Source organism: Pyxicephalus adspersus, chromosome 7 (genome assembly GCF_032062135.1).
Source record: "Pyxicephalus adspersus chromosome 7, UCB_Pads_2.0, whole genome shotgun sequence".
Taxonomy (NCBI): Eukaryota; Metazoa; Chordata; class Amphibia; order Anura; family Pyxicephalidae; genus Pyxicephalus; species Pyxicephalus adspersus.
This window is the reverse complement of record NC_092864.1, coordinates 5,781,781-5,792,695: the sequence shown is the minus strand read 5'-3', so window position 1 is coordinate 5,792,695 and position 10,915 is coordinate 5,781,781. Positions and strand designations below refer to the sequence as shown.

Sequence of the window (10,915 nt, the reverse complement as noted above, 5' to 3'; positions counted from 1 at the left end):
GTCCGCCGGCAGCCCGGACTATCAGACGAGGGGGCCCGTAGTCCGCCGGCAGCCCGGACTATCAGACGAGGGGGCCCGTAGTCCGCCGGCAGCCCCTACAGCTATTAAATGGGATATATGAAACTTGCAACCAGCAGATAAAAGGTTATGCTGGGACGTGTAGTCCCCCGCAGCTAATGTTATGCTGTAGTCCTTCAGGAGCAGATTGAATGGTTGTAGTCTACCCATTGATGGTAAGCTATGCTGGGGTTTGTAGTACCAAGCGGCTGGTAAACAGAAATAAGACATTATTTCTTTAGTTAGACACTACGTATGGCACCACAGATGGTAGGTTATGCTGGGATTTGTAGTTCCACTCAGGTAGGAGGTTGTGCTGGGACTTGTGGTCACCAAAGTGTCTAATAGAAATAGCTGGACTTACATTATATTCACAGCTGGCACAAAGACATGCTGAAACTTGTAGTCCCATCACATAGATAACAGTAATAACATCAGGGCCTTGAGGTCCCCTGCCATCTGGTGGGCCATGCTGGGCCTTGTAGTCCCCCAACAGATTGCCAGTTGTAATACCCCTCATTTGTTACCCCTGGGAACAGGCGCGATACCTCCCCCTGCCTTCACTGACAGAAGGCCGGGTCTGTCACAGCAGCACCCCACCCTTGCCCCCAGGCCTGTGCTGACAGCAGCTCCACCCTTATACCTGATATTCCCCCAAATATATTTCCCCCCTAATACCCCCTCCCCCACCAGCCATAGCACCCCTCACTACTCACAACTCCTTAATAAGCACCATCCTTCCCTTCTTTCGCCGCTCAGGCCCCTGGAACACAGGCCGGAAACCGGAAGCCGCCCAGACTCACAGGAGGAGGGACACATGCTTCTGCCGGGTGGAGGGAGCCGGCGCGACGCCCCTGACGTCATCCTTCCTGCGACGTAATGTGAAAGCGCTCTATTCGTCTGCAGGTTGCTAAGAAACCCTGGGAGAAGAGAGGGGCGGGACGTTACACATAGATACGCCCATTTTCAGTGATGATTACACATCTGGGTGCTGGTTTAAAGTGAAACTCTGATGTGTAAAATAAAAACATGGCTGGCCAGTCAGCTAATGGCACTGGAAGGGACCTACTAAACAATAATCAGATAATTTCCTGTCTCTATAAAATATATTACCTGGGGCCCAATCTAGGCTCACTTAACGTGGACTCTCCCACTACTTCCTGTCATGGTGATATGGAGGGCAGTGGGACAGAAACTCATTGTAAATCTTTTTTAGATGTGTATCGTGTGTATCCATGCTGGGGGAATTTATCCTCACTTCCTGCTTCAGTGACATGGGGTCCATAGGGACAGGAAGTGACTGGAAATCTCTCCAAAAGGGTACACGACAAAAGAAAAAGTAGTAAATGGAAGAGTAATGATGAGGCTTGTAGGGCTTTCTTCCTAACATGGTGACCCCATTCTTCTTGTTTCTTGTGCTGGTGTCAGCACGACAGGAAGTAGAGTGAATTTGCCCCAAAAAAGCAATTTAATAAACTTGACAGGAGGTCATTCTGTTCCCTGCTGTAGCAAAACCAAGCTCAGGCTTAGTGTGCTCCTATAGGTGTGTTAAAAACCCAGCCCGGCCATCTCAGATCTATGCAAAGGGAAAGCCTGACATGTCTGTGGTAATCTGAAGGACTAATTACCCCACAGTGACCCAGGGCCGGTCCAAGGGGTAGGCAGGAGAGGCGGTCGACATGGATGCCGAAAGAGCCGCAGCAGCAACCTATAAAGCTGGAGTGGTTGCACGCCTTAGGGGGACAGGTTAGGACTAGTTGCCATAGTGACAGGAGAAGTGCACTAAAATGGAGGTTCTGTTTATGTAGGCCGAACCCCTAGGTCACCGTTGTTTGGGACACAAAGCAGAGAACTCCAGGCCATTGGAGGAATGTCCCTCACCAGATTTGTCTGCTCTGCATTCCCCAAGGACAGCAGCCCAGCCGGGGCCCTGCAGTGAGCACTCCTAATCTTCTCCGGCCTAGTACTTTGCTCGTATGGACTATCACTAAAAGAAAAACACAGATCGAGTGGCTAGAATGTGAAATATGCTGAATCAACAATAGAACCTTTCCCTGTCAAATATATCACAATACAGTCAAAATTCTCATATCTAGGTAAACCCAGTCACTGATATCACCTGGGGGATTCAATGCGATCCAAACATCTTAAATTTTTATACAAATATCCTACAATCATCCTGCCATGATGGTTTTTGGCCATTTTCTATTGTAGATCGGGACAGAAGTCTCTTCCTCACTCATCTATTTATATTGTTCTAGCCACCCCTTGTACGTGTAGAGTACAATACAGTAAAGAGCTGAAAGAAGGGATTTTTTGGCTAAAAGGGGTTTATATATGTATTTTCAAGAGTCGTACATAAACATAATACAAAAGCATCTCATATATTGTCCATTGTATCATCATGGAATGTAGACTTTCAATGTTAATAGCGTACAACTACATCAGCGGTAAACTGTGTAGCTAGACAATGTACAACTACTTCAAACATTAATTAACCGTGCAATGCCTTGTTACCCGATGCGTTTCGCCATATGGCTTTTTCAGCGCTATATGTAGGACGTACTGATTTTGGTGTTTATAGTAAGTAGTTTTGGTGTTTGTTCCCCAGCGTAAAAGTAGGATAGTACTAAGCTGGTCCCTGGACCATAGGAAGATTATGAGTGCTGAAAAAGATTACAGGTAGTCCCCGAGCTACATACAAGATAGAAATGGTAGGTTTGTTCTTACGTTGAATTTGTATGTAAGTCGAAACAGGTACATTATTTTAATAAATGCAATTAGGACAGATGTTTGTCTCAACATATTATTTGGCAGTGTGGTGTCAGTTACCGTATCCTCACTGTGAGTTAATCACAAACAAAGAAAAAGCCTAGACATTCATTAACTTCTAAGGCAAGCTGTGCTTTCATATGCAAAAAAAAATTTTCTTGGTCATTAAAGAGTTACAAGAGGCTGTAGAAAGAGCTCAGTCCTTAGGATCACCCATAACCTCAGCTGTGTTTAGCAAAAGATTTCTTCTGGGAGTCATGCAAACAGCTCCTTCCCCCCATCAAGCCTCCGCCCTGCACACGGGAGAGCAAGGAAGCCCCGTTTGTATCTAGGAGTCGTCCATATGTCCTTAACTTGGGGACTACCTGTATTCTTAGTAGCCCAAGGGTATGGAAGCACTGGAGAGATCGTAGCAGCCAGAGCTGCCACCTGGGAGTTACAATCCTACTCTCTGCATTCCAGACCCTTGGGCTACTAAGAATATCTTTTTCAGCACTCAAAATCTTCCTATGGTCCAGGGTCCAGCTTACCCAAACATACTATCCTACTACTACGCTGCGGAAGACCTACTTACTACAAACACCAAAATCAGTACGTCTTACATATAGCACTGAAAAAGCCATAGGGTGAAACGCGTCAGTAACAAGACGTTGCACGGTTAATTAATGTTTGAAGTAGTTGTACGTTGTCTAGCTACACAGTTTACCGCTGGAGTGGTTGTACCCTATTTAGACTAAAAGTCCACATTCCATGAAGATACAATGGGCTCTGGACAATATATGGGATGCTTTTGTATTATGTTTATGAATGACTCTTAAATTTTATTTATATAACCACTTTTACCCAGAAAAAAATTTCTTTTAGCTCTCCATTTTGTATTGTAGGGTGACAACGGTTTGTCAGTTGTGCTCCTGTGTTGTCAATCTGCCTGTGAGAATGCTAAAGGGCCCTTCCAACAAGCTGATATGTTCTAGTAATTAGTGGACCCCATAGAACTGAAATCCTTTTTTGATGTGTTTGATGGTCCAACAGTAAGATCTCCCTGACTCTGGATCTGTCCACCTGGGAACTTTAGGTGCACCTATCCACCTTTGTGTATCCAGACTGGGGAGTCAGCACAGGTGGTAACTTATATTGTGTTGTCATCCCTCTCAGCACTCCCACAGCTAATGTTTAAGCCTCACTTTACAAAATTAAGGATCAGGCAGCTCATTGTCCCTTCAGCTATAACCCATTCTCATTCGCCTGATCATGCCAGGGAAACGCAAAAAAACTGAGCTGCGCATGCGCAATGTAAGCTTTGGTTGCTAAGGGAACCCGGGAATCCTGGCTTCCCTTGCATATGCCAGGGATCAATGAGCTCCAGCGTGCTTGTGCAGGAGTTATGCAAAAAGGAATATGGCGGCACCCTGCGATGGAACACGGATAGGTGATTTGAATGGCTTTAGTTCTGCTTTCGGGACCTTCCACAACCCTACAGAATGGTCATGTGACCACGGATCAGGTATTTGGATGTGCTTCGTTTTCTTTTGTAATATTTAAAGCTTCGCCTTGCTCTAGCGCCACATTTGATTTTTTTTGATTGGTGTCTGTCAATTTTACATCTGCTTCACAACGATTGGCTGTGACCACAGTATCATCTCATTGCAGAAGTCAAAGGAAAACAACGTAGTCATGTTTTTCGGAAAAGATTGTCCTCAGAGGCCCTCGGGTGACCCCGGCCTATCAGTGCTCACGTAATCGGACTGTGTGTTATCAAACCGCTGAGCCAGCCAGTAAACAAGCCGGTGTCACCTTTTGTACACAACTGTGTTTTCTGAGATGTGTGGACTTCAACACGGACCTTTCATCATGTGCTAGTGGCCTGACAAACATCAGGAATTTTGCATTTGATATGATCAAGATTTTCAGCCGCATTTCATCTTCCTTTATTTGCTAATCATACATATTTGGGTAAAAATATTTCAGGTGTCTGATACTGTTACCAATAAAGTTTTTCTTGTTTGCTCCTTGTTTTGGCTGTTAGCTATACCATTGAAATAATTTTGTTGTATTTGTTTAATAATCCCACCAGAAACCTTGAGAACTCATTGCAATCTGTGCTTTCTCACTCCTATCAATTACGGAACATTTATCTCTGAAGACTGCAGAACCTCTTGCATTTTATGGGGAGAAGAGGGGGAGGTGTCTACAAGTCTATAGATACAGGGCTGTGAGAGTTGTCACACACATGAAATTAAAAGAAGACCAAGCCCTCTAGGCCTGGGCACCAATGCAAAGCACTTCAACTAATTACAAAGCCTGGAGCTCTTTCAGAGCAGAAGTCAGATGTTTTGCCAAGGCATGGTCCAACCCCCTAATGACAAACTCACCAAGGATTGGCCAGTTGGCAATATAGGCCACTTTTTACCACTAAAGTCTGGCTCTTTAGGTACAAAAGTGTAACATTTTGAAAACCAAGCTAGAGGCACACTTGGTAGATCAATGTTCTCTGTTTCAACGTGACATCTAAGGCTTTCTCCTTCAAATCTACGGTTGAACAGTTCTGATATGCAACAACCACCAAGGTGACAAATCAAAAGAGGAGGTTCCTCATTCTTGCGACACAGGAGAGATACTGCATCTAAAATGTGAATATTTCAAAAACTGAGAGCCTTTGGGCATTTGGAAAACCAAGATGGCACATTTGGTAGATTCATGTTCTTTCGAGTCTACTATTGAACGGTTCTGATATGCAACAACCCCCAGTGTGACAACCCAAGAAGAGGGAAGAGATCCTAGTGTCCAGAAACTAAAAATGTCACCTTCAGCTCTGGTTGGTTTCCAAGTGGAGAACCTCATTCTTGCGACATGGGAGAGATACCGTTCCCAGATTGTGAACATTTCATACATTGAGGCCTTTCCTCTGAGCATGTTTTTTTATTACAATTGACTTTTTGGGTGGTCAGAACATGTATAGACACAAAATACAGGTCCTCCTGTACCACCTGTGCTACATATAATATCTTCAGATGTGGATTGGATGTCTAATTGGATACTATTTGTACCCAATCCAAGACTCCAGCAACAACCATGCCATTCAATCATGTTTATACAAGAATTGTTCTCTGTGTCATCTCCAGATCAATAATTCATCTTCAGATATTGGTGCGGAATTTCAGGTCAGTTCCTTTCATTCTCTTTTCATATTCCTCATCAAACATTTTATTCTGGGATTCTGTAAAATGATTCATCCAGTCGGCAACTTCCCCTAGAAGAAAAATGGAGAAATATTAACAACAGCTAGCAAAAATCATGGAGGCCTTATAAACAATGGGGTCCCTCAATGGAAACTTGTAAGCATTGGACCTCCCGTCCTCCTCATGTCTGCACGAGGATGGTGGGTGGACCTATTTATGGATTTCAATCTCTACCTCCTTTTCTAAGACTTCTGGTCCTTCTTATTGTTTGTTATTTGTAACTCTCACTCCTTCCTTGTCTCGAACACCCTACTCCTCCAAGCCTTGGACTGGTTTCCCAACTTTTCTTCACCATTCTTATCCTTTTTGCTGCTGGTACCTTGAATGACCATAATCTGACTAGTCTGCTACCAGTCCCAGTGTCTGTACAAACCTAATTTTATGTTGATTGAGCCTAGCTCATCTGACCTTCTTCTTTTATTTTTGGATCTGCTACGTAAAATAGAGCATCAGACCTTGACCTCTTGTAGTTGTGGTCATATTGTCATGTGGTTCTGCTTTTCATATTGTCTCACATAGGTGTCTACCTACCTGATTGTCTCATGATCTATCTTGACTATCCTGGTTCAGTTTTCCTGTCCGTTGGTGCCAGTGAGACTGACCCAAGGACCACTTGGAAATATCATAGAGCACAGGCCCAATTCTTACGAGCAAATCCCTTCTGAGGAGCAGGAGCATTGAGCACACTGACGCCGACACTGAACAGACAAATTATCATATCAGTCATGTTGCTTTGAGTATATTAAAGGTAGTACCTTTAGAACTACATCTCTATATTCATCACTGCCCCCTAGGATTGGGTTTTGCTCTAGGAGTGAAAAACGTGACTAGAAGACGTCTGGAGCTTCTGGCAATAGCATCCTATTGGATTGCCATTGGTGCTGTCTTTGCTGTGGAGAAAAATTTAGCTAAGATCCTAGAAGTGGTAAAACAAAAAGGTCACATTCTCACCTTTCCTCATGAAGGGGGAAAGGTTCTGGTCCAGAATAGAATTTGGAACAGTAGAATAATTTGCCATTGGGTTTTTCTTCATGGTATTGAAGGTGGTGTGGTGACAAATTCTATCCAACACTTCTTCTGAGAAGTTCTTCCCCAGGAATTTCATCACTTTGCGAATCTCTCGTTTTAGGTCCTATTGACAAAAGGACAACTATCGTGAACATAGCCAACAGATTAGTGGCTGGAACCCCCCCCCTTTTCTTACACACACTGCCCCTTATGTACTTATACCACATTATCATAATGTGTATTCTTAAAAAATGAACAATGACACCAAATACACTGCTTAGCCGAAAAAAAGTTACCAAGCCTGTGGCGGCAGTGGTATGACTAGGGTGCTTCTGGGGGCAGTGTTATCATCTGGATGCCTGTAGGGGCAGCATTATAATCTGGAGTGCCTGTGGGGTCAGTGATATGATCTCAGAGGCCTGTGGGGCAGTGTTATCCGGGACAGTTTTATCATCCAGGGTGTCTTTGGGGGCGGTGTTATGATCTGGGGTGCCCATAGGAGCAGTGTTATGGTCTGGTGTGCCAGAAGGGGCAGTGTTATGGTCCGGGGTGCCAGTGGGAGCAATGTTATGATCCGGAGTGCATGTGAGGGCAGTGTTATGATCCAGAGTGCCTGTGGGGGCAGTGTTATGATCCAGAGCGCCTGTTGGGGCAGTGTATGATCGGGAAGTGCCTATGGGGGCAATGTTATGATCTGGGATGCCTATAGGGGCAGTGTTATGGTCTGGGCTGCCAGTGGGGGCAGTGTTAAGGTGTGGAGTGCCAATGGGGGCAGTGATATGATCTGGAATGCCAATGGGGGCAGTGTTATGATTTGGGATGCCCATGGGGGTAGTGTTATTGTCTGGAGTGCCAGTTGGTGTACTGTTATGATCGGGAGTGCCTGTGGGGGCAGTGTTATGATCTGGGATGCCTATGGGGGCAATGTTATGACCTGGAGTGCCAGTGGGGGCAGTGTTATGGTCTGGGGTGCCAGTGGGGGCAGTTGTATAATCCAGAGTGCCTGTGGGGGCAGTTTTATGATCTGGAATGCCAATTGGGGCAGTGTAATGTTTTGGGATGCCCATGGGGGTAGTGTTATGGTCTGGGGTGCCAGTTGGCGTAGTGTCATGATCCGGATTGCCTGTGGGGGCAGTGCTATGATCTGGAATGTCTGTGGGGGCAATGTTATGGTCTGGAGGGCCAGGGAGGCAGTGTTATGATCCGGAGTGCCTATGGGGCAGTGTTATAGTCTGGGGTGCCAGTGGGGGCAGTGTTGTGATCTGGGATGCCTATGGGGGCAGTGTTATGGTCTGGGGTGCCAGTTGGGGCAGTGTTATGCTCTGGGGTGCCAGTGGGGGCAGTGTTATAATCCAGAATGCCTGTGGGGGCAGTGTTATGATCTGGGATGCCTATGGAAGCAGTGTTGGGGTCTGAAGTGGCAGTGGGGGCAGTGGTATGATCGGGGATGCCTGTGGGGGGCAGTGTTACGCTCTGGGTTGCTCCAGCTTGTCAGTCTAAGTTCAGCAATGGTATGTGCCCAATAGCACAGTCATATTCCAAGATGACAATGCCAGGATAGTTTGGACTCTGCCTGGAATTTAGGTTTAAAAGAAAATAATTCCTGTTATCTCTGATCTCCCCACCTCACCTCCTTCATATCTTCATAAAACACATAGAGGATATCGTGCTTGTCTTTGGCATTCCACCATCCGATCACATGATCAAACCAACTTCCCCAGGCAACTATAAAAGAAAGGAATATGAATCAAAGCTATTATTTATTGTACGGAGACCTCTAAGTGCACTTTGTCTGATGCAAAGGGCATTCAGTCATGCAGTTTTTCAATGGTTCCAATTCCTGCTAAGTGAATATTTTAAGGCTTTTCAAATAAATAATACATTTTNAATTCTCCCCCAGCCTCTCTCCCTACCCCCTCAATACAGGCAGCTCCCCTTATCCTGGTCTGTACAAATCTCCTCCAATGGCTGTAGCCCAGCTACAAATCCAAGGACCCAATGCAAGTCCTCACTTTTCATCCTTCTTTTAAAATATTCACCCTTTCCACGATGCTATAAAAACTTTCTTTTTACATCATTTTTTGAAAGTGGTGCTGGTCCCCAATTCAAATTTTGGACATACAACTTGCAAGCTGCAGATAAAGAGGGGCTTATAGAGAAGACCATCAGGGAACAAGGAGGTGCTGGCCAGATGTTCACTGTGCTGGAGGGGGTTCCAGGTAGGTAGACGCTGCTGGAGCAATAAGCTGGGACCTGGCATATTTAATAGCCTTATGAATGAATTGTTCCACCAACATTGCTTTAGAAATGCCAGCTCCGTTCCTAAAAATCTTTACATATCTTCGCTGAAGGCTATAGCCTCCCATTCAATCTGTGGACAGGGCCGGATTTCCCACAAGGCCACCTAGGTCTGGGCCTAGGGTTCCATGACCACTAGGCGGCAGCATTACAACATCTCTATGTGGTACATGGTAAAAGGATAAACAAATTGAAAGTGATTATAATGAGGTCATTTGAAGACATTATTGAAGCTATCATTCTTTTCTCTCCTTTCTATTCTACCTATCTTGACCCACTCTCTCCGCTCTCCCTCCTTTTTTTCCCTACTCCCTCCCTTTCTGGCTCTCTCCCCTCCTTCACTCAATCCCCTCTCTCCCCTCTCTTTCTTTCCTCTATTCATCTCTTCCCCTCCATCTCTCCTCTACTCTTTCCCTTCTATTTGTTCTGTTTCCATCTCTCTCTCTTTCTCCCTCTCTCTTCCTCTCTCTCTCTCTAATTAAAAAAAATGGTGTACTGGCGGGAGGGAGTTGGTTCAGGTGGAGATTTTTATGCTATTTGGGTCCCAATAGCTTGTGTTTCTGCCCACTAAGGGGTTTCATTAAATTCTATGTAACTTAAAGTTTAAATCACATTCAAATTCATTACATTTAAAGGAAGTCAATGAAAGTCAACGTTAACCCATGATGGCCAGTCTGCAGAGTACACATATTAGAACATAGAGACCAGTCTCCAGAGCATTGACCTACAGTGCCCAGTCTCGAGAGTACACATGTTAACCAATGGTGATCAGTCTGCAGAGTATCTGTATTAACCCACAGTGACCAGTTCTAGAGTACACTCATTGAGCCATGGTGACCGGTCTCTATATGCATATATGTATATGCATTACACACACTGACTGGTCTCCAGAGTACATTAATTTACCCACAGTGATGGGTCCCCATATTACATTCATTAACCCATGGTGACTGGTCTCCAGAGTACGCACGTTAACCCCACAGTGACCTGTCTCCCGAGTACTTTCATTGAACCATGGTGACCATTCTACAGAGTACACACGTTAACCCATGGTGACCAGTCTCCTGAATATATACACACATTAGATCATTGAAACAAATTTGCTTTTTTGCTAAATCTCTCACCGTGAACTTGCCACATCTTTATGCTGGATAAAACAACTTTATCGGATTCACCAGTACATAATGTTCAATAGAGTTAGAATTTGGATTGGGTAGACTGGTCGCATGTACGAGAGTGTGCTAAGAAGTTCCTGGCTTTGCCCAGAAAGAAAAAAGCCAGAGTTAAGAAATAACACATTTGTTCAACATATTCCCCCTGAGACTGATGCACTTGGTACAGCGTAGTTGCAGCTTTTCTAGACCTTTCAAATAAAAGTCCTTTGGTTGGGCCACAAACCAGCTCTCAGCAGCATCCTTGACAGCAGAAATGTCCTCAAAATGTTGCCTCTTAGATGTTTCTTAAATTCGGGAACTGATAATAGTCAGAAGGGGCCAGGTCAGGTGAGTAGGGGGGATGGTGGACCAATTGGAAACCCAGGG

At 44.9% G+C, this 10,915-nt stretch overlaps 1 protein-coding gene across 1 annotated transcript; it reads right to left on the bottom strand.

Moving 5' to 3' along the window:
• Positions 1–5,728: 5,728 nt before the first annotated feature.
• LOC140334954 (sulfotransferase 1C1-like) lies at positions 5,729–8,862 on the bottom strand. Its single transcript, XM_072417265.1, has 3 exons — positions 8,707–8,862; positions 7,020–7,200; positions 5,729–6,079 (listed from the first exon to the last, which is right to left on the bottom strand). The coding sequence occupies exons 1-3, from the start codon at positions 8,713–8,715 to the stop codon at positions 5,967–5,969; spliced, it is 303 nt and encodes a 100-aa protein (XP_072273366.1). The 5' UTR covers positions 8,716–8,862; the 3' UTR covers positions 5,729–5,966.
• Positions 8,863–10,915: the final 2,053 nt, after the last annotated feature.

What these genes read in the sequence shown, in the direction of transcription:
- LOC140334954 (XM_072417265.1), bottom strand. An exon ending in TTCCCCCTTCATGAGGAAAG is followed by an intron (nt 6,080 to 7,019) that starts GTGAGAATGTGA and finishes TTTTTCTTCTAG; the next exon opens with GGGAAGTTGCCGACTGGATG.